Source organism: Amphibalanus amphitrite, unplaced genomic scaffold (genome assembly GCF_019059575.1).
Source record: "Amphibalanus amphitrite isolate SeventyFive unplaced genomic scaffold, NRLGWU_Aamphi_draft 000007F_arrow, whole genome shotgun sequence".
Lineage (NCBI taxonomy): Eukaryota > Metazoa > Arthropoda > Thecostraca > Balanomorpha > Balanidae > Amphibalanus > Amphibalanus amphitrite.
The window spans coordinates 1,877,251-1,900,622 of NW_024881503.1; the positions used below are offsets into that span (position 1 = coordinate 1,877,251).

The 23,372-nt window shown below is 48.7% G+C and overlaps 2 protein-coding genes across 8 annotated transcripts; one reads left to right on the forward strand and one right to left on the reverse strand.

Annotated features, from left to right (window-relative positions):
• Positions 1 to 2,026: 2,026 nt before the first annotated feature.
• LOC122379052 (dynein intermediate chain 3, ciliary-like) lies at positions 2,027 to 9,908 on the reverse strand. The gene is made up of 15 exons (XM_043360925.1): positions 9,738 to 9,908; positions 8,401 to 8,548; positions 8,054 to 8,163; positions 7,522 to 7,683; positions 7,211 to 7,360; positions 6,652 to 6,766; positions 6,094 to 6,347; positions 5,557 to 5,805; positions 5,093 to 5,196; positions 4,648 to 4,783; positions 4,279 to 4,425; positions 4,007 to 4,100; positions 3,745 to 3,866; positions 3,357 to 3,483; positions 2,027 to 2,989 (listed from the first exon to the last, which is right to left on the reverse strand). Exons 2-15 carry the CDS (start codon positions 8,471 to 8,473, stop codon positions 2,574 to 2,576), a joined length of 2,259 nt encoding a protein of 752 aa, XP_043216860.1. The 5' UTR covers positions 8,474 to 8,548; positions 9,738 to 9,908; the 3' UTR covers positions 2,027 to 2,573.
• A 386-nt stretch (positions 9,909 to 10,294) lies between these two features.
• On the forward strand, positions 10,295 to 22,376 carry LOC122379057 (probable ATP-dependent RNA helicase DDX47). Of its 7 annotated transcripts, none has more exons than XM_043360948.1 (12): positions 10,295 to 10,348; positions 13,446 to 13,569; positions 14,001 to 14,094; positions 14,415 to 14,579; positions 14,836 to 15,002; positions 15,326 to 15,445; positions 16,473 to 16,589; positions 16,939 to 17,055; positions 19,376 to 19,482; positions 20,044 to 20,216; positions 21,161 to 21,249; positions 21,535 to 22,376. In XM_043360948.1, exons 2-12 carry the CDS (start codon positions 13,489 to 13,491, stop codon positions 21,679 to 21,681), a joined length of 1,377 nt encoding a protein of 458 aa, XP_043216883.1. In that variant the 5' UTR covers positions 10,295 to 10,348; positions 13,446 to 13,488; the 3' UTR covers positions 21,682 to 22,376. The 7 variants fall into 7 exon arrangements, with proteins under 7 accessions (XP_043216883.1, XP_043216874.1, XP_043216892.1 ...); XM_043360939.1 differs by having other exon boundaries at positions 10,315 to 10,386; XM_043360957.1 differs by having other exon boundaries at positions 10,315 to 10,358.
• Positions 22,377 to 23,372: the final 996 nt, after the last annotated feature.

Sequence of the window (23,372 nt, forward strand, 5' to 3'; positions counted from 1 at the left end):
ACATTACATTCTGGGTTTGAGTGATCCACAACTACCGGTAACCTTAGTAAAGCCCTGTTTGAACCTGACTTTGTCCTTCACTTCGTTGAGTCCTACTCTTATTTCGGGAATCGGCGCCTGGTTAACTGGCGGTAGCCGGCAGTGCTTGACTATCCGGTCCGTCAACCTGGCTGAGAATCGTTCAAAGTTAATGCATCAGCCTGAGGACTAATTCATACAAAACATAACTCACAATCCTAAGGTCGATAGTCCGCCCCACGCCCGGCTGAATTCCGCCTTGCTTGGAGCTACTCTTCCTGGCCGCCGCAGCCCCCATCCCTACGAACGGAGCTATCCATCCCACCTGCTTACATCCCAGCCCAGTCCAGTACGCAGAGCTCAACGAAACGCTCCGCCGCTCAAACCTCTACATCCCACCCACCGCCGCAGCCCCTCCTCCCTCCGGATCTAGTCCGGCTCGTCCGGCTCCACTGCCGTGTCGGCGGGGTCCGCCTCCGGCTCCGGCTCCGGACCGGGCTCCGGTATAACCTCCGGAACGGCTGGAGGAGGGGACGGAGACCCGGGCGACTCGTCAGACGCCCAGCTGGAGTCGCTGCTGTACTCTGTCGGCTGACGGACGGCCGTTGACTGGCGACGTGACAGGCCTGTTCGGACAGAAAGACCAGACAATCGTCAGATGCCGTCCCGGCCGCCCTCTCACTTCTCGTTGATTGAAGACGGGGCAGATTTAACGACCGTCAGACGCCGCTACTGGACTCTGGGGATAAATTTGTGGTCGTTCTTTTAATCCCCCTCCTTCGCACTCATTTCTTTACGTCCTTTCGTCACTCTGGCTCTGTTTTATTAGAATCATGTCATGCCCCAGTCAAAACCGCTTGATGAACTATGGTAGGTAGACTGTACCGCTGGACACACGAGCATTGCGGGTCAGTATACCACCACAGTGAACTGCGGCGGGGACCCTCTCCCGATGCTTGCTAAAGCTGACTACACGGGATGCATAGCGGGAGACTGGAGAGTGGCATCCCTCAGACGAGAACTGACGCCCTCATACGATCAAAATGGTGGTGACACGAAAAGCCAGACCAAACGGACCGGCCGGCCTGGCCTGACGGTCTGGTCCCAGACGGACCAGACGTTCAGTCCTCAGACAATGCGTCAGCGTGCCACCTCTTTGACATTATACTGACACCCCTATAACACTCCTAACGCCCATGTGACACTCCTGACACCACTGTGACACACCTGTACCCCTTTATGATACCCCTGTTACATTCAGAAACATACAAATACGTTTCCACCTACCGTGCGTCCCATTGCTCCGTCCCTGCGTCGGCCGCGGCACGGGCACCACCACCTCCCCCTGCTGTGACTCTCCTGTGGGCTGGTCGGTCCGCAGCGGACGCGCCAGGCGCTGGGCGGGGGCCAGGGGTGCCTGTAGCAGCCGAGAGGCAGCAGGAGCGAGCGATAGCCCAACGGTAGAGCGGCGGACCGGCGCCGGAGCGGCTGGGGGAGGAGAGGGTGGTGAGAAGTCAATCAGACACTCTTTACTAGCAAACATGTTACGACGCTCAAACAGAAAACAAAGGCGATCGGTTGTTGTCTCGTCAATGCTAAGAAAGAAACGATCGAATATCTATTGTTTCGGAGAGAGCAGTCCATACAGAAACGACACCACAAGATTCGATTCGAAGTTCCTACGAATTTCGATTCGATTCGAAGTTCCTACGAATTATCGATAGTCTGTTGTAAGTTTTCTAACGTTATAGCGATCGAAAAAGACTGGTACAATGTGTACCACTTAGCTAAACAAAGTGCATGGCTGTAGGCTGCGTGAATGAAGCCCGGTTCCTCAAATGGCTCACCTGTAATCCACGAGCGTCGAGCGTGCATTCATCCTTCACGGTCGGGCTCGAAGCTGTGCGGGTCCAAAGGAGCTCTGCTGGATTGGGTCTACTGCATTAAACTTTGCAAATCGTTCTTCTGAACAGTCGTGCATTCGAGTGAAGTGAAACACATCCGGAGGTGAAAGGAACAAAAGTTGTATTGAATGACAAAAGCATGCAACAATCAACGAGGTCGGTCCAATCCCGACAATTTACCGTGCATAATTGGTGATCAATATACATGCGGAATGTCGGCAAATAAGTAACATAACTGCACAACAAACATAGAAATAATGCGAGTGCGACACAAATATGACCGGCTCTGTTTAACATCATCGATTGCTGCACGATAATAGAGAACATCACATAAGTTTGTGTGGCGCAAGACATTTTTTGCTCACGTTATGAAGCACGGTTTTAGGCAAAATGAAAGACTCGGTGTCATTACAATCATCCGCTATCCCTTGAATTTCAGCCCATCGTTTCTATTAGGTGTTTGCTATTTTTGTAAATGGCAATGCGTGAGTCCACAGTTCATCTTTCTGGGGCTATGAGAGCGGCAACTGGTCTGAACTGAACCCAGTGTTCCTCTCAGCCGTTCAATCGTAGGCTGCCCCTCTCAACTGCATCTCACCCTGCTCGGCTGAGCCCGCTGTTCCCCAGCCAGTAGCCGCTCTACCTACCCATTTACGACTCGGTCTGTTCCGTGCTCTGATCCTCGGTAGCTCCCGTCTCCTCACTGGTCGGATCCAACAGATCATCCACCGCCTCCTCCAGACTATCCACCACCCGAGCGATCTGCTCTGCCACGGACAGCGCCCGGCCCAGCGCCGCCGGGTCATCCACGGCCGTCACCAGGCTCGAGCTGCCGGCCGTCTCCGTCTCCGTGGCGTCAGTCGGAGAGGTGGTCTCCGTCTCCGACTCCGGAGCAGGAGCTCCAGTGGAGGACGCCTTGGTGGCGGCAGTGGAGGAGACGTCCGCGGTGGCGGCGGAGGTGGAGGATTTCTTGGCGATGGTGGAGGATCGTTTGCCGGTGGTGGAGCTGACTTTGGTGGCCGACTGGCGACTGGCGGAGCCGGGGACGGCGGTCCCGCTGACGGCGTCTACAGGACGGCGGGGAGAGGATAGTGAAAGGGACGGGAATCAACCGGGCAACATGCAGGAGGAAATGAGGATATACACTGCCCTATAGTATCCTGAAGCCGATGTTTATTTTACGGAATAAAAACGTTCTATTCTGTGTGAAATTTTGAAGAAAAAAAAACTTCCTTCCATATCAAGCATTAAAGGGTCGCTTTAGATCAATGACATGCGCTCATAAGCATACTGTGCGCTTAACAAAGTAACATGAGCTACAAAAAGCTCAGAAAACGTGCAAGAATTGCCACTGTGCCGTGAAGTGCTCCAACAAGCAGCTTTGCATCCGGCAGTGACTTGAAGCCGAGAACCATGATGGCTGGCCGAACTCACCTGGAGGCTGGTCGGCGTCGTCTGCGGCGGCCAGATCGGGAGCCTGGAACTCTGCCCCGTCCAGATCTGCGACCACTCCCTTCTCGGCCATCTGAGACATCTGAACGTCCCGACGAGCCGACTTCACCTGCAGGAAACGGATGGCGAGTCAGTTACACGGAGTATACAGAATCGCTGAACCTACAAGCATTATGGGAGGAGAATCAGTAATGTATTACACAATGGCTCATCTACTGACACCAGAAAAGGGAAGACAGCGGGCTATCCACCCACAATTTCGTCCATCTAAGTATGCATAATGGAAACAGCTCTAACCTGGCAGACGGTTTCGTATATAAAGGCAGCAGTGCTCTGACCTGACGTCAGACTCTACATCATATGCGCCCACCTGGCAGACGGTATCGAAGAAGGTGGACTGGGCGTCCTCGATGAGCTCCACCTCCGTCTGTTCCTTCTCCAGTCGGGCGCTGGCCGTCAGACCCGGAGAGATGGTCGACGAACGCTCCGATACTGAACGACAGAACAGAGAATCGTAAAACGACTGAACTTTCCGACACTGGACGGCACAGGGGCGGAGACCGACACATAACGACCGCGAACCGACACTAAACGGTCGAAAAAGAGAATTTCGCAAATTACTGGCCACCGACCTGCCGAGTTGCCCTCCTTCATCTTCTTGAGCAGGCGTGCCTCCCTGTTCTTTCCCTCGAGTATCTTCTCACGGCGTGTCTCCCGCTCAAACATCTACCAACCAGCCAGTCGCGTCAGGACACTGATGAAATTCACATCCCACAAGTGGATACACAAGGTTTTACTCATCAATCTATATGATGTTATCATGCTATACCTCGACCAAGAAACAGCGTGGAAGTTTACTAATAGCTGAACGTTACATATGGAGCCCACCGCGTGCAGTACGTACCGCAGTGAGCACCAGCCGGTCGTTTTTGCCCGAATTGACCAGCGTGTCTGACAGCTCCAGTAGGGTGATCTGTCCGTCAGCGCTGCCGGCAGCCAGCAGGGCGCCCGCCTCCTGGACACGCAGCGTCTCCAGCGGACTGTCACCCACCTGAAACGGCGCGACAGCTATAGATATACCCTCATCAGCGCACGGAATTACGTTGAAAAAGGCAGCACGGCTATAACAACTAGCCTGTGACGTGACGAGAGGCTGTGTTCTATGCCTGGCTTCGGCCTGTTAATTGCGAGTGCGGGCACTGCTGTAGCATGACCGTACCATAGTCTGCGCCATCTACTGGCCTGTAACGACGAGGCTGTGTTATCTACGAACCTGTATGGTGAGCACGGGCAGCCGCTGCTGGTACAGCACGTCCCACACATCCACCGTTCCGTCCGCCTTGCTGGTGAAGAACACCGACGGCCGACTGGGACTCCACGAGCCGCCCGTCAGACGCACCTCACCCGGACTAAAACGGAATACAGAGAAAACGGCACAGTCAGAATCCAGAAACCGCCCGTCAGTCGCACCTAGCCGGGAATGGAACATGATACAGAGTACATAGTGCAATCAGACTGCAGACCGGACTCAGCCGGATACTGGCCGCAACAGAGAGCACATGGTAACAGTCATACCTTTCAGCACAGTGTCCCCATATATTTCTAAAATAATGACATGATCGAAATACACGATACAACAACACGAGCTTCCAGCTCGACTCACGGACGTCAGCGAGTTAGAGAGAAGAGCCATCACCCGACCCGATACCGTTACCCACTTGGTCCAGAAGATGGCACTCTCCTTGCAGTCCTCTGACCACACTTTGGCAGACCAGTCGCCGATCGTGATGAAGTTCTTCAGGAACGCCGGGTTACGCTGCACCTGTGTGCACCAACAAACGAAATAAATGTGCGATAAAACAGAAAAAAGCAATGGCAAAGTCACGACATATTCCAAAACGCTAACATACGTATATCCATTCATGAAACCCGAAACAAGTGCACCTTTCGGCACATCAAAAGTTCAACATCAGACGGCAATGCTATAGAATATTGTGACGGCGTTAAGTTCATGAGCAACGCAGTGCATTAGAACGGTGAAAGAATTCTGGAAGTCATACACACTTCTATGCAAGAAACGACAGACATGCGAGCATGCAACAGGTGGATTTTTTCGTCTGTAATTGATCCCAGTTCATACGTCCTAGCCAAACGTCTTCTATGCGACCCCGGCTGTACCCACCTGTTGAACGGGTCCCAGATGCGCCTGATACACGGCAGCGATCTTTTCCGTCTGCGTCTTGCCCTTGCGGTTACACTGGATGACGGTTCCCTGCTCAGTGCCGATCATGAACTTGGTTGGGATCGTGGTCTCATACTCGAGCACTGTAGCGCCCTGAGCGGCCCGCAGTGACGGCTCTTGGGTCTTGTTGACGTCTAGGATCAGAGACTCGATGGGTTCGCTCAGCTTTCTGGTGTCCCACCAGAGCACCTGTTGGTGTCAACGGAGAGTCAGGGGACGGCCTCGGTTCATTGAAAGAAGGCGGGACGGCATGAGCGGCAATTCTATGGCATTCAATGGCTGCTCAATTACAGATCAGTAAACGATGTGCCATGGATATGTTAGGAAGTTCAACTACAAAAAAGCATCGACATAAATGAAGGAGCTACATATGCAAAGAAACATGGTAACAGTCAGATCATGAGTCACACTTTTCAGACCCGTCCGTCATGTGCGGCGTCTACGCTCGCAGTTCGCCCGTCCCGCCGCCATTCTCACCATGCCATCCGTGGAGGCGGTGAATATCTCGGCTCCCGACTTGGAGTTGACCCAGACGGTGCTGTAGACGGGGTCGGCGTGTCCCGTCTCCAGCGGACTGAGGTCGACCGGCAGCGCGCCGCGCCGCCGGTCAAACACGCACACCCGGCCGCGGTACGTGCCGCCGGCCAGCACAAACGACTCCTTCGGGTTGAACTCGAGCGAGACCAGGCTGTCGGGAGGCGTGAGCGTGTAGTCCGGACGGCTCGGGTTCTCTGTGGGAGGCACGCAGACGGGTAATGCGATTAGACATATCCGTAAGTGAAGGGCATTTCACGACGACTACACAAAAATAAACGGTGGTGAAGTTTTGAGCATACCCAAGAGTCGTTACGGAAGGGAGTTTCGGTTTTCAAATGAGACACACCTGAACTTAAAAGCTAGGCAGACTGAGCTAGATTTACACACGGGCCGAGCTGGAATGGAAGCCTACTCAATTAGACATTAGACAGCCACGAGGAAGACTTGAAGAGCAACCCTTTCCCAGCCTCTCCACTCTACCGTCTCCTTCCAACTCACCCACGTCCCAGACAAACGACTGCACGGGCAGGTCTCTGGCGCTGGACTGGAACCGGAGGCTGGTGTAGGCGGCGGCCAGCCGGGTGGCGTCCGGACTCCAGCTGAGACTGGACACCTGCAATTGGACACGCACAGACACGGCCGTATAAGTGCTGAGCTATGCTTCAGGAAAACACTACGGCAACTCGGCGTGTCTGCTTTTTTAATAACCGTGTACAATGTTACAGATGTTGAATTTATAACATTTAAATACCATCACTCACATATAACGCGCAGTTTTTGTTTTAAATATAACGTGCATAATGGTTCAGCTTCTAAACACAATATTTTAATGTTGGGTTACGAGTATACAATAAGGTTCATAGAGGCAGAGCCGTAAATATTGACTCGGTAGAAAATAGCATCGAGTATCAAAGCGTCCCGAGATTCTTGTAAGGAGAGTGATCGCCATAATGCTATCACAATACCGTAAATCGTTCCTTGTTGAGGGAGTTACGTTACGTTCCGCTTCACATGACTCCGCCCAGTGCAGTGGCGACCACGCTTGAGTACTACGTACCGCCCGCCGCTGAGGGCACGGGTCCCTGAACACGTTGACAGTCTTGGCACCGGTAGCTCCCTCGCCAGCCGGCCCTCCGTCCTGCTGGCCGCCAAAGTACTCCTCGTACATATCCAGTGTGTTGTTCTGCTTGATACAGTGCTCCATCAACTGCAAAAAAGAGACGGCAGCATCATCAGAGGCGAAAACCAAATAAGCGGCAAGCATCTCTCAAGAGGCACCTCAGGTAGTCAAGACATCACTGTCCACAGACTCTTGACGATCGAGACTCAACAGTCTACACCCTTCGCCAACCGCTCTCGTTCACTCACCGCTCCGAGCTGAAGCACCGACGACATGTACATGTCGTCCTTTTCCACCTTCTTCTTGAAGCGGGTGGTCTGCTCGACGTCCTGCGGGTTGATGTCGCGCGCCCAGCCGCCCTCGGCGTGATTGATGCCTGTCGTGGCGAACTCGGCACGGTCCGTGCTCACCTGAACGGGAACGGTGAGTTAGTTTGGAACTCTGGAGGCTCAGTTCTGCGATCGGCGCAGAAACGGTAACGGTAAACGGTTAGTCCGGTAAAAATAAAATGTGCCTCTTACCGGTAAGCCGATTTGACATCCAAAGAGGCATAACACGTCATATATTCATTACTCGTAAGTGGAATTGAAACCACAGCATTACATAACTCCACTGCACTGTAACAACAACAAAAAAAATATCGCTAACGTCTCGTAAGTCGTAAGGTCCTAAATTTCTATGAATACATTTTTATATAAACGCAAACCGCAATAGGCACACACGCACACCCACACACACGGCGCGATTGTGTAACTCAAGATTACTTTACGCGTAACTTACCTCGTGTTCGGACATCTCACATCCGACCTGCGTGCCGCGGTGCACGGGATTCACGTGGATGAACTGGGCTGCCAGCTCCGGGTCGGGTGGAATGTCACAGCTCAGAGCGCCTGTCGACATGGAGGAGATCGTGCCGTTAGCGAACTGTAGAGAGTTATCCATGAAGACCAGAGACGGCTCATAGCTGATCACTAGGGGTGTTTACGATGAATGACTTTATCATGACATGCATTGATGATACCGACATAATCATCGTTATTAGTACTATCGTCATATGGTTCTAACATTACGATTGAACGGTATACGAAGACCGACAGGTCTCAGTAAAACTTCTTACGTATCCGTACCTGGTTCACTGGTGAAGAAGCATTGCCGCCCGAACTCGGACCGCTTCTTGATATAAACGTACTGGAACTCCATCTTCGGTTTATGTTAGTACTTTCGATAATTAAACTGCTTCTGCTAATAAAGAGAACTTAACTTCATGGCTGAGTCCTGGAAACGTACAAAAGTATCGTCAGTTGAAATAGTGACACCTTTGGTTAGGTAGCGCACTGCGTAGTGAAATAAAATCACCGTTTATCGCTGTCCTGTAGGCATGAGCGCTTTACCCACGCCTACCGCACATTCCCACTATTCAGTGCTTTCATATGACATATCTACGCTCCAGTCATGTTCATTGAAGCTTATCGTAGATAGTAGGTACCGAAAGCGCACATGTAAGATCGACATCAATGGCGATCCAGGAACCCTTTATGCGGGACCAATGGAGTTTTCCATAGCCATTTAGTTAGTGTTGACTCCGATGACTGACAGCTGGGGGTCGGCAGGTTCACATGCAGACGCAGTGGATTCCCTCGCGCTACGGCGTTGAAAGCAACGAGAGAGAGAGCCGACACCACATTGCTAGCGATGCGGGCGCCCCCCGACCAGACTCAAGTCCCATTGGACGTCCAAACGGCTCACGGCCACAGAGCCGCAGCCAATGGCGCGGGTCCAGGCCTGGCCGACCGGATGGTACCGACGGACAGCTGACGGGAGGACGCCACGCCCTCCACAAGTCACCGGCGTCCGGCGGAGACCGATCGCCAGCGTTCAGGACGTCCACCAACTTCGAGCCGGCCACCGGACCGGCTCCGCCCAGTGGCACCACTTAGGGTCGGGCTGGCACCCTTCCCGTCGGCGGGGTGCGAGCAGTCCGGTGACCGGCACGGCGTCGTAAGAGCTGCACTACCACGTTCGCAAACCGTTTAACCTTCCCGAGTCCCGACCCTGCCAAGTTATGGCCTGGGGAAGGAGGTGCAGAGGAGCGACATCGTTGTAGCACTCAAGTAGCACTGAGGCCGAGGGTCGCCCACAGGATCATCCAGAGCTGTACGGCTGTCGGCTACGCATCGACAGTAAGGCGAAGGGAAAACAACAGCGGCGGCAGCGACGAAATGACAACAACAAACAGCCATCTCACTTACAGTGCAGTTTTCACTTACCGTTTGGTGATTTTGAAACTACGCAGGGAAGGGATGACTGATAAGTTGTAAGTTACAATGAGCACACATCAACATCGACATATTTTTACAGTACGCCAAATCCAAGCTTACGCCCTCTCAGCAGAAAACCCGCAATCCGTGGACACTTTGACAGCAGTTCAGTTCACTTCATACAGATGAAGAAATAAAGGTCTTACCCGGGTAGTGTTGTGCCCAAGGCCATCTATCTATAGAGTTGTGCCAGCATTTGTTCAGGAACTTATGGTTACTTCACCGGTTATTTCATTTATTCATGACATTTATCACGAAATAAAACTAAAGTCAACGCTAAATCCGAGACGACGATCGCCACCTTCTGGTTGTCATAGCAACCAGGCAACCGTGGCATTCGTAACGTGTGGAATCTTATTATTTGAAATGACGTCATTTAAAATGAGGACTTATATTGTATGTCAACTATTCATCAAATATAATTTTTTTTTATTAAATTCATATCTATTTTTAACATTAAAGTATAAATATGAAGTAATTGAATTCATAATATAACATTCTATTGCTAGTTGAATTTGTTGACTGCTTAAAACGTCATTTGCATCGACTTCAAGACGCTGAAAAGGGAGGCTATCGGAAGAGACTGTTCCCTAGCTTCAGCTGGTTCTGCATAACAGTCAATGCTAGGATTCCATTGGATAGTTTTAGAGCGCCTTGCAAAAGATCACTAACATACAAATTCTCAACGATAAGTGAACACAGCAATATGCATTTGCGTATTGTTGGCCGCGCGTAACCACGTGTGATGGTCCAACGGGTGTGGTTGTGTAGAATTTCTCGGTTATTTTGTGTATTGTGAGCATATAAGTGTTCAAGTGACTATGAGGATTCTTTCAATCACTGCCAAACGAGTTTTTGCCCATTCCTCAGGGAAATTATGGATTGATTTGATGATGGTAGCCTGAACGTTTATTCTACGCTCTTGATCGCAATTTCTTTTTTTTAACGAAGTGTTTGTCAGAAGCAGACATCATTTGAAGTGCACTGCTGGAACAGGCCCATTTTGAAGTGCCCTCATTTTATGTTTTAATTTTGCTGAAATTACAAGCTTGAAGTCATTATGCATTTACCTGTGGTTTCAATACGTTGAATGTTCTTGTTCTGTTAAATGACTGGTAAACATGGCATTTCAATTGGGAAACTACGAGGTGAAAATCCAAATATTAATTGATCAATGAGTTGATTTTGTATATGGCTATAAATGCAGCCTTCACTATTACAAGTATTAAACAGGGCAACAGGTCTATACTTGTGGTATCGGGTCCACCCATTGGGGAGAAAAAAATGGTAAATGTCAAGATAAAGTCCTAAGAAGTTTTCAACTTTTCAAGGATAATTTTCACAATGATACATTATTTGACTTCCTGAATCCCAGGGCATATTTTAAGCCACTTACTGCGTCCCATTTTGGGACGCAGCCCCCTCGCCTTGGGACGAAGCCCCTGCTGAGTGCTGATATGACCCACTGCGTCCCTGCCCTGTGCCGGGTGCCCTGTCCGGTTCCATGACCTGTGCCCTGCTGTCTAGTGTCTGCCCTGACCTGTACCCGGCCTTCCCTCTAAAATGTCCTGTGCCATGCCCTGTAACCTGCCGTGCCCTACTTTCTGCCCTCCTCAGTGCCCTACTCTGTTCCTTGCCCTGTGGCTGTGCCTACTGCCTTTAGTCGTAGCACGTGCCCTCTTCTCAACTTTGGGACGCAGTAAAAATTTGTTAAAATATGCCCTGCTGAATCCAAAAATGATACTGACATGGCTCGCAAATAAAAGAAAATAACAATCAAACCTGATGACCTAACCTTACCTACTTACCTAGAACCAACCTGCTAACCTACAACCTAACAACCTACAAACCTAAACTTACAACCTAAAATTTCCACTGTTTCATATTCGTTTCAACAGAGCAGAGAACCACAATTGTAGATCAAACCTTATCTTGACAAATAGGTACAGAAAAACTATTTTCCTTGGGAGATAAAGTAATGAGTGAATACTATAGGAAAGTTGGAGAATTCACTCAAAAATGGTGATTAAAGATGTTTTTCTGAAGAATCTGGGCAGTGGCCAGTGGGTGTCAGATTTGATCAGCAATCAGCTGGTTATTCCATAAATTGATCAGAGGCCAGTTTTACCAACAGAAAAATAGCCGCCTGCCGGAATTTCTTGCCTAAAGACCGCTTCGGCGCTTCACATTCACATACCGTAAAATGGGGTGTTAAGGGACAGTTGCATGGGAAAAACTTTGAGTCATATTAACTTCCTTATTTGAGAAGGTTCAATAAAAACTTCAGTGTGGTAGTTGACACTGTTTTGCTCTTAACCATAGGACAAAATGGTATTGTTTTTCATGCAAGTGATTTGGTTCAAAAATGGAGTTGAAAATCATGCTACATTTTCACAAAATTGAAACATCTCCAAAACTCTGTGTGTACCACATAAACTAGTGGGTGTACAGGGAAAATGAATGCATAGGTGTATTGTCACATGTATTACACATGTTTCCTGAAAAACTTGTGCAAATCCCTCTATTCATTCATCATCCTCTTCCTCTTTTCTGGATACATGCATATTTTGAGGTGGATAGGGACAGAGAAGAAAAAAATAAAAAATAATATATAAATATAATTTCATTAAGTTTTCTTTCAGTAGGCATGGAAAACACCAAATTCCACATAAAATGCTGGCAAATTCATGCTTTTATCTCTAACATATCTTAAGTTATGTAACAAAACATCTCACACTCTCTTTTACAATGATGGGTCAATGGAAACTGATGTAGGTAAATGTGATGTCATCATAAAAAGGCTAAAACAGAGAGGGCAACATAATGACAAGTGACTAGCTTCAACATGGGTTTTTATTGATGACAGAAGATTACTTTTTGGTTCTGTTTACCTTATAATTAGCACATTTTCCACAAGCGTAAACTGCATTACACGTAATTGGCTAAAAAGGTCATTAGTGGTGAATGAACCTGACTTATTTTGTGACAGAATATGCAAAATATTTCAATAAATAAATTGTGTTCCCTTCAACACCCTAATTGTGGGCATTTGATGACCATTTCTTGGAATAATATAGGTGTCCCTTAACACCCCACATTGGGGTGCTAAGGGACAGTGATGAAAAGTAATAAAAAATAATATGCAGGTATAAATCTTAAAAACTTTAATGTGGCAGGCATGTAAAGCACCAAATTCCACATAAAATGCTGACAATTTGATGCTTCTATCTCCAACCCTTCTTGAGTTATATAACAAAACACCTCAAAACTGTCCCTTAACACCCCGTTTTACGGTACAGATTACAGAGTGTAAACGGTAAAGCCCTCTCCGCTTACGTGCCCATTGCGTTTAGTGTTTACGCTCTGTATGTGAAGAGGTCATTAAGCAAAACATTCCGGCAGGTGGCTGTTTTTTGGTTGGTAAGACTGGCCTCAGCAGCACTCTGAAAGAAAATTGTTTGAACATCAACGACAACATTCATGGCAATATGTAGATACAGAAAATAATAATTTCATAATGATGATTTTACGATTAATGGCAACATTACAAAAAAAGTAAAAATAATGACTTTTTAAAACTCTATGCTACTCACTTTTTCTGGCACATCTTCAATCAGAAATTCTGCGGTTGCTCCCAAGACCCAAAGTGAGATTGTTACAAATCAACATATGAAATTGTTAGGTCACAGACAGCTTCTTAAAGATTGGTAGGCAAGGGGATATTACTAATTTTCTTTACTTTTGCATAACATACATATAGGCCCTTTGAAATGCTGATTGTGCTAACTAAGAAAGCTCACAATTCACTTGGGGTTAAGCGCACTACTTTACCTAATATGAATTCTTTGTTGCAGGTATTGTTTACCCTAGAGTTGTAGAATTGTCAAATAATCAAAGATGTCATCTGATGAAGAGCATGAGGATGCACCACAAACCAAAAACCCAGCCTACCAGGACAAGCTGACCTTCAAAGACCTGGTGAGTTGGCCCTTGTCTTGGAAAAGGGGCTTGGCTTTTAATTTTAAAGACTTTTCAATTTGTTCAAGACAGGTTGTATTTTGATTTCTTCCATGATTTTTAAGGGCAGTTCAGAGGGCTGTTCACGGGCACCGCAAGCTGCTGAGTGCAGTGTGTGCAGTGGGTGTGGGGGTAGGGGATGGGTAGTCAGTATGACATCACACGGCTGCGTGCGGTGGACCGCACACAGCTAACGCTGTGGCCGGTCCCGACCGACCAGAGCGGTCGCTGTGTGCGGTGACGGAAGGCCGACGTAGGGACGCAGTGGGCAAAGCTTGGAGCCTGTGTACAGTCCTACCGCACCCAGGGCCCGTGAACAGCCCTCAGGTGTCATCAACCAGGTATGATTGCACAGTGTTGTGTCTGACGATCTGCCCCGGTCTGTCCCTCAGGGCATCACAGAGGTCCTGTGCACTGCTGCGGAACGTCTCAAATGGAGCAAGCCCACGCAGATCCAGTGTGAGGCTGTGCCGATCGCGCTGCAAGGTAACAATGGGGAGAGAGCTGCTGATAGGAAATGCCGATGCTCATGCATGTGTTCTGTACTGGCTGCAGACAGATGTATGTATCACAAAAGTATGTATGACAAATACACATCAGCAAAAGTTTGTACTTTTGCATACGAACATTTGCATATGTACTTTTGTCCGACGTATTTTTGCAATGCGTACTTTGTCCGTGAATCATTCTGTTAAACTTTTTGACTTGCACTACCAAGTACCAACCTACACTGGTGACCGCTGGCCATGTACTATGCAGTTGACCTCTGAACTGACCTGTACCGCTGACCTCGCAACAACCGGCAGGTAAGGACGTGGTCGGCCTGGCCGAGACTGGCTCCGGCAAGACGGGTGCGTTCGCACTGCCGATCCTCCAGCGTCTGCTCGAGTCGCCGCAGCGGCTGTTTGGCCTGGTGCTGACACCGACCCGTGAGCTGGCCTACCAGATCTCCGAGCAGTTCGAGGCGCTAGGTGGGTGAACGCATGATAAGTGGTGTGGATGGGAGTGGCTAAGGCGCCGTAGTGTTAGCTTCAAACATGATCATTGATCATGTTCTCGCCTCTCATTCATACAGTTGATTTATTCAGAGCTCCGTTATATCTCGAGCCCGAAATATTGTTTCTCAAAATGTGTTTATTAAAGGTAAAGTATAGTCGCAATTTGTTCATGGCAAATGATGCGTGTATTTAATGTCTATTTTTACATCACGATGTTCGCCCGCCGCAGGAGCGTCCATCGGCGTCAAGTGCTGTGTCATCGTGGGCGGCATGGACATGATGGCCCAGAGCCTGATGCTGGCCAAGAAGCCGCACGTCATCATCGCCACGCCTGGTCGGCTGGTCGACCACCTGGAGAACACCAAGGGATTCACACTCAAGTCGCTGAAATGTTTGGTAAGGAGCTGGGCTGCTTCACGGTGTGGTGACATCTGTGCGGGCCTGCATGACGGCTGGACGTTATGGTTCTGTCGCTGACAGTGGGCCCGTAGCAGTTCAACCGTATGCATTATGCGTATTTGTTTGGTTGCCTGGAAGCGTTTGGAGCTTACGAGTAGGTAGTTGAGTGTGCTTTCACCTGTTAATAGCATGTGTAGGCAATTTACGATCTTACTCGTTTCTGTCGGCTTATCTAGTGTTCTGCTATCTGTCGACTCGACCGAGATCCATAGTATGAACAATCGCCGGCCATTACTTACCTGAGCCGCTGTTCCTCGCAGGTCATGGACGAAGCAGATCGGATTCTCAACATGGACTTCGGCGTGGAGGTGGACAAGATTGTGAAGGCCATCCCGCGCGAGCGGCAGACCTTCCTCTTCTCCGCCACCATGACCAAAAAGGTGCGAGAGCGTCTTTGAGACAGTGTGACCGAGCCCAATCTGCGACAGAGTTCAGTCTGTGAAGCCTAATAACTACGTAGCTTATTAAAGGGACCCTCCCACCTTCAAAAAAGTTAATGAATTGGCATGAAAGTGATGTCGCTCGGTTCAGAAAGAGCAAAAACAAATATCTACCAAATTTCATCGAAAAATATTCACCGGTTTTCAAGATATTAGACTTTTACTTTTGTTTACTTTTTGGGTTCTCCGCTGTTCCTAGCGACTTTATTTGAAAGTGCGGCATTTGTTGCGCGCAAAGCAGCATATACCACCGCGTGCTACAAAACGTTTTAGTCAAACATTTAAAAATCGTTAGATATCTGCGCTGACGTCACACATTCAGAGGGGTATTCCTATGCATTAGCCCCTCTGAATCAAAATGCTGCAATTTTGAAATTCAATATTTCCGATTTAAGGCATTTCTCGATGTTGTGAGTGCCGAAACCGGTAATTGTGAGCCAGGGACCCCATTTTGGCTAGCTCAACTCAAATCTAATGTTAAGGTGGGAGGGTCCCTTTAAACAGTTATTGGACACCAGTAATGTATCTATACACTTGGAAGCTTTCGGTGGCTTCTGCCTCCTTCATCAGCCTGCTAAAGATATTCCTTAAGATACGTAGATAGATACGTAGTAGTACGTAATATATATGCAATAGATACGTAGTAGATAAAGATACGTAGGTAGCTTAGGTTTTGGGGCTGAACTAATCTGACTGAATTCTTATCATGAGTGATGTCCCATAAACAAAGTCATTTGGGGACATTTTGTGACTGAGGACAGTCCTTACCTGAGGTCCACTCTACTTATGAGGGATGTAATGTAACTGACTCCCTCGTGTCTGCGCCCTCAGGTGAAGAAACTGCAGCGTGCGTCGCTCCGTGACGACTGATATATTGACTGGGTTCCTTCCGTTTCACAGGTGAAGAAGCTGCAGCGGGCGGCGCTCCGTGACGACTGATATTGACTGATTTCTTTCCGTCCCGCAGGTGAAGAAGCTGCAGCGTGCGGCGCTCCGTGACGCGGTCAAGGTGGAGGTATCGAGCAAGTACCAGACAGTGGACAAGCTGCAGCAGTACTACCTCTTCATACCGGCCAAATATAAGGTGAGTGATTCAGCCAATTTAGCTTTATGCCTACTGAAGATTAAGTAAACGGCCGTAATGTAGCTTCACATCTGCCAAATGCATGGTGATTTCATCGACTAACATGCTGAGGGGAGAGGGGACAGGTTGCTAGTGCGGCACTGGACGGATTACAGCATACGATATGTATATTCTCTGGTGTGTGGTTGCGCAGTTAGTTGTCAGAGTGTCATCTGCTCAGTGCTGGATCCGCCGACCAGCGTGCAGCCAGACTAGGGGCAACATATTAGGATGTCTCCATCTTTTGTGCCAGCCAGTGCCTGGTAACAGTTTTTGTCCTTTCTAACGACCATCTGATTTTTTTTTTCAGGACGTGTACCTGGTGCACATTCTGAACGAGCTGGCCGGCAACTCGTTCATGGTGTTCTGCGGCACGTGCAACACCACGCTGCGGCTCTCCTTTCTGCTGAACGCCCTCGGACTGCCGGTAGGTGGCGCTGCCGGTCCAGTAGAGTGGTCTTCGGGTACGGGGCCCGCCAGAGACTGTGCAATGTATGATATTCTAATCTCTATGTCCCAAAGGCCCATTCACTGCTCATTTTGCATCTTTTTACGTCATAACGTCGACACAACTGTTCTGTAACTTGTGTATTGGTGACCATTTTACGTATTCTGTTACTGGATAGGAGATCACTTGTGATTCAGGGTTAGAGACCAGTGACCGCATCTGTCAAAGTATTATAAATCAGGCTTTTCCCGCCACTTAACCGGATATATCGCTAAGGCAAGCTACACAATGCTTCGGCGCGAATGGCATCCACCAAGTGGCTAGTGGGATTGCCTTTGGGCTCCTGAAGCGACCATGGCCCTTTCAGTCAAATTTCCAGCGAAGCTGATGGTGTGGGGATGGTTTAGCAAGCAGTGCCTTTTGCACCAATCCTTAGATTCTGTTACTCACTGCAAGACTCTACCGTGACACTTCGCCTATAAATTCTGCCAAGCACCTGTAGGTTTACGTTATGGTTATGCACTGGTGCAAAATAATTTACCGCTGTGGGTTAGCTAATTACGAAATCGGTTTTTATTCTACCTAGCTAGGTATTTTGGTACTACAAGGGGCCTCCGACTTCACACGCTCATAGAGCAGCAGGATTTCCCTCCGTGGAGTGTAGATCTGTCGTGTAAAATGTAGTAAGATTACTACATTTTATTTATACACACGATTTCGTACATAGACATACATTACATACATTCGATTTCGAATACGCTGAGAGCTGCGGGCTTTGATCAAAATCGGCGTATAAGATATTTCATGACATTTGTAAGCAGATGTATTGGCCTAGTTATCACTCACCCGCATATTGGTTTCAGTTGCAGCCTGTTCTTCACTTTCATCGATCGGACTATTGGAATTATTACTTATCGTGTTTCTTATCAGTTTATTCGTAATTTCTGTCCTCACCTTTGATTCAGTTTTTCATTGATTCCTTGTTTTTCCTAACCTCCCTTCCGTTCCTTCTCATGTATAAGACACACAGAAGCTTTACGAGTAAACGAATCAGAATCAGGGAGTGGGGGCGCTCCCCATGTAGTCGATGTTTACAGCAGCGTATGATCGCCAGTACAAGTGCTATGACTAGTGTTCAGCGTCATTTATGCTGTGTTTCACCTTGACCGTTTTCCTTTGCGCTGGTACTAATTATTGTAGTTTTTGTTGCCCAGTATTCTAATTGGTGTTTGCGACGTCGGTAAATTTTCCTGCACAGGATCCGGTCCATGAACGGAAACTTAAACATCGTGTTGCGCAATTTATGTGTACAGCGTTGCCTGTGACATTTGCATACAAATGCTAAACTCAGTCTATCTTAATCTGATACATATTAAGCACATCGCATTGTATCAAACTTCCTGTTTCTCAGATCTTTGTGATGTCCTGAAAGAAAATAAGTTCACCGTAGGTTCCCGTCAGAAAACTGCCACTGAAATTGTTGATCGGTATCAGTTTTCGTTTGTGCTATCTTGATCATTTAGCTCGGCCTAATCGTCAAGACCTAACAACTGGCTTCAGATACATTTGCACTTTGCACAATTTCACTGGTATTTTTCCAATGTACGACGAATCTGGACATTTCTTCCAACCTTTTTTACTTCTGAGACACCAAAGCACTGACTTGCAGCAGTATCGACCAAGCCCTATCTTTTGCTCTTTATTGAGAACGTTCATGGTTTTCATCAACACCTAGGGTAAATAAGAGTCGTGATGTGTATTTTCCTTCTCACATCGGGAGTAACCGGCCTTTCCAGGCATTTTATCAGTGCGATGGCGTCAACAAATAATCGTCCAATTAATATGTGCCATTGTTCTTCTCCAATTTTGTGTAGCGGGAACCAGACAATGGAATATATTTTTGGGCGAATTGAATTGAAATGGTGTCGAAAGAAGTGAGTAGCAAGTTTTATCTGAGAGTGGTCAGTTTCCCGGAGCTTGTCGCTCATTTATTCTCGTCAAGCGGTGTTTTCGGCTGCTAATTTTCCGGTCCATGGGCTTGTTTCTGTGTTCATCACACTGTCATGAGTAGAATCACAAGGGGTACAACTTTTTATGAAAACTTGCAAAAGCAACGAATTCTTATATTGTTAGTAGCACGCTGTCATAGCGATAGACATAGTGGCATGCTGAAAAAAGCGAAAAAATGTATTTTTTCATCGTCTCCTCTCTTTCTTGCCATTCTTTCTCCTTTTTTCTCCCTCTCTTCACGCGGAAACCTTGGCTCTACCACGGTCGTTGACGCCATCTTTATTCGCAGGCCATACCACTTCACGGACAGATGAACATGAACAAGCGACTGGGCGCCCTGAACAAGTTCAAATCGAAAAATAAGAGCATCTTGTTAGCAACGGACGTGGCCAGTAGGTGAGTTCTGCACGCAGTGTTTGGGGTCTGGGAGTGACAGCGGCATGTGTGCTGCTCTGTTAGATTTGGCGAAGCGTTATGCTTAGCTTAGTGGTCATCCAACACTTTCTTTTTATGTGATCTACGTAATCAACCAACAATTCAACGAACAATTAGTGTGGACGCTTATTTATTATTTCATTATGCAAATCTTATTCAGTTCTTACCAATTTTCTGCATTCAATATATTATCTGCAACCACCATTGTTACCATTATTACCACTATTACATTATTATCAACCACTTTTCTGCATTCAATACATTATCTGCAGATACGTTAGCTTATCAGCGTGTTTTCTCGCTGCACTGTGCACCGTCAACGCTAGTACCTATTAGGCTATCAACATCGAATCTGGACGTATGTAGGAACGTTTTAGGAACATGAAACTTCAAAATCTGATTGATACGGATGTACCATTTTTTAGCACACTTCATCCAATTGAGATTAATAAGCTAGTCTACACTGTAAAACTGCTCAGTCCGTCGTTCACCCCAGCTAACCCACCATCCCTCTTCCGCCAGGGGTCTGGACATCGAACATGTGGACGTGGTGGTCAATTTCGACATCCCGACTCACAGTAAGGAGTACATCCACCGAGTGGGCCGGACGGCGCGCGCCGGCCGCGCCGGCCGCTCCATCACCGTCGTCACGCAGTATGACGTGGAGCTATATCAGCGCATTGAGCACCTCATAGGTGAATACCCGGAGAGAGGTGTGGTCACAGCTTCAGGGTGGCAGCTGTGGTTTTTGGCGGCGGTTGTGGGCGAGAGAAAAGTAAAGTTATGTTGGGCTAGAGTTGTGTTTTCAGACTTCAGAGTCGCCATGCTATGCGCGGCAGTAGGAAGGAGCCGTGAAATTAGGCTATCAACATCGAATCTGGACGTGTATAGGAACGTTCAAGGAACGTGAAGCTACAAAATCTGATTGATTTGGATGTTCTGCTTTTTAGCACACTTCACCCACTTGAGATTAATAAGCTAGTCTGACACATATTAAGCGTTGTAGAGTATATGTAATTGGGGATGCCCCTTTCAACAACCTCCAGCTTCAGTCTACCTCCCGTCTCCAAAACCCGCTGCTGTCGGCCGCGTGGCCGTGCCGGTCGGTATCTTCCCGGCCGGCCGGTCGGCGTCTGTCGGTGCTCGTCGCGGCCCATTGTGGTGTGCGTTTTTCGGGAACGACACTTTCCTGAAGAGCGCCGGCGTGGGCCGTCCGCTGGTAACGCCGGTCGGTATTGTGGCCGTGGCGTACCGTACCGCCCGGCCCGGTCCAGTGCTAACTGCCCCTGCGGTTGGCGGTTTTTGGTACAGCAAGGGATGGAAGGTTCAGGTGCTAGGCCTAAGACATAGACATTCGGTTGTTACTTTTCAGCAGGTTTGTGACAGAATTTTGATTGAGTGGCATGTCAGTAGTAATCAAGTCAACGTATATGTACCAATTTATGTGACTTACAACTGAGCAGAAAATTTTCGTTCGGGGTCCGTATTATAAGCCTTAAAATGTTTGCTTCTCGGTACCTTTCCTACCCCTACCTTTTGCCTGGGATGTGCGTCTTGGACCCGAAGCTGCCACAGTACCCGGCCGCTGATCTGTGGCCTGTGACTGTCTCTGACCTGTGCCTGTGTCTGTTTCCCGTAGGCAAGAAGCTGCCGCAGTACCCGGCCGCAGAGGACGAGGTGATGATGCTTCAGGAGCGGGTCATGGAGGCCGACCGGCACGCCAAACTGGTGAGTACCACTTTTGTGACCGTGTCAATACCGTGGTGTTACCTTGTTCATGGTCTGTAGGAGCTCCTGTTACTGTGACGCATCTATCCGTGTGTTACCCTGACGCTTTCTGTATGAATTGCGATGTCTGTAAGACCCCTCCCCCCATCTGTTCTGGGTGTGAGAGCTGCAGTCATAGCGAACTGTAAGACATGTCCTGTTCATCATGCCAGCTTTAGGAGCTCTGTACGAGCTTTAGTCCTTATAAGACACCTGCTCGTCTATTAACGATGTCTCTGTGCGCAGGAGCTGCGCTCGCTCGGAGACAAGGAGACGGGCAGGAAGCGGAAACGGCGGCCGGACGGTGACGATGAGGATGGAGACGATGACGGTGACGCCGCCATCCGCCGGCGGCTCCACTCCAAGAAGAAGGGACGCGGTGGCCGGCGGTGACGGCCTGGTGAGCGGAGAAAGGGTGACGGCGGGAGGACCGCGGCGGCGGGGCGGCGGGGGGCTGACTAGAGCTCATGAGAGTGAGCTGGGAGGCCTCAGCGATCACGAGAGCTCATTCGGCGCTCACGCCTCACTCACGCCTCATTGCTCGTCGGAGCGGCTTTACCAACGGAGACAATCCACGTCCTGCGCTGGCTGGCAGTGGAGTGTGGGATGGTTGGCTTTTGCTGAAGGTGGTGAGTCTGGACATCATAAGTCTGACACATATAAGTTGTGAAGTTACAGCAGACGCCCTGCTATGAGCTGCAAGAACGGCTGGTCTCGCATATGATCGCCACCAGTGTCTCCGCCTGGTGTGACTTGACTTAGCCAATGCTACCAACAGCATTGACTTCTCAGTCCAGCATGGTCCCCATGAATGATGGTAACGACACGTGGAGGTTTTGTTTGAACGTTGAAACCGTTTTGACAAGGGACGTTGAATGTGTGCACTTTGCATTTGTTGTGACTGCTGCATGGGTCTAATGTCGCGGCATTGCTGAAGAGATCAGATGGGTGTGAGATGGATAACTGTTTCACCATTCAGCGTGTTGTGTGACCTGTTCGGGTCGGGGCTTTTTTGGGGGATCGCATTGTTCACACATGTGTACGTTACAACCGTCGTAGAGTGGTTTAGAATACATGATCGAACGTGAGCTGTTGTCTACGCAGGACGAAATGATGACGTTTGCAACGTCCTGTGTCAATATTTGTGCGGTAAAAAGACACCGCACAATTACAAGAAACTTGCAGCCAGCATTTCTTGGGACTTCTTACCGATCGGAATTTATCTGCAAAGGAGTATCTTGAAGCTTTACCTACCCGGTTCGCAAGTTGCACGCTTGATCGTACGTAGTTATGAAGTGAACAGTAATAATGTTTGCATATATTTATGTGTGTGATCATATGTTTATCTACTATTATAAATCTTAAAAAGTCCGCCGCCGCCCACGCCCACGCCGCCGTCGGGGTTACTCCCAAAAACGCTTATTGCGGCGCCGTCGATTGACGCAGGATGGTGAAATTTTTACCACTCGTGGGTCACGTAAATGAACAGGTCGTATCAAATTTTGGGCACGATGCGGCCGGGGGTGCGCCCGTGGCGCGTGCTCATGTGCGCCATAGGGTTAGCATTAGAATCGGCAAAAACAGGCTATGGCTCGGGAACGGTAAGGGCTACGGGGGTGAAATTTTCGCTGTAAGTCGAGCGCGTGCACTCATTTGTCGTATTAAATTTTCGACGGTGTGGGTTCAGCGGTGTGCACGTGGTGGGGCCGCGACCAGTGCCGAGCAGAAGGCACGTGCTTTAGGCTCAGTTGTTCGCTTAAAAACCTGAGTGAAAAGCATATCGGCAGGTCGTTGACCTTTGACAATGAATACCGACGCTGGGCACCGCTCGCCAAGAGGATTCGCCAGTAAATACAATTAATTTATTTTTGCAAAATCTCAGCCGTTTCTGGGCCGATTTAGCTGAAACTTGGACTGTCGGTGGTAGTGTAGTGTAGGGTAGGGTAGGGTAGGGTAGGGGTAGGGTAGGGAAGGGTAGAGTAGGGGTAGGGGTAGGGTAGGGTAGGGTAGGGTAGGGTAGGGTAGGGGTAGGGTAGGTTAGGGTAGTGTATGGGTATGGGTAGGGGTAGGGTATGGTAGGGTAT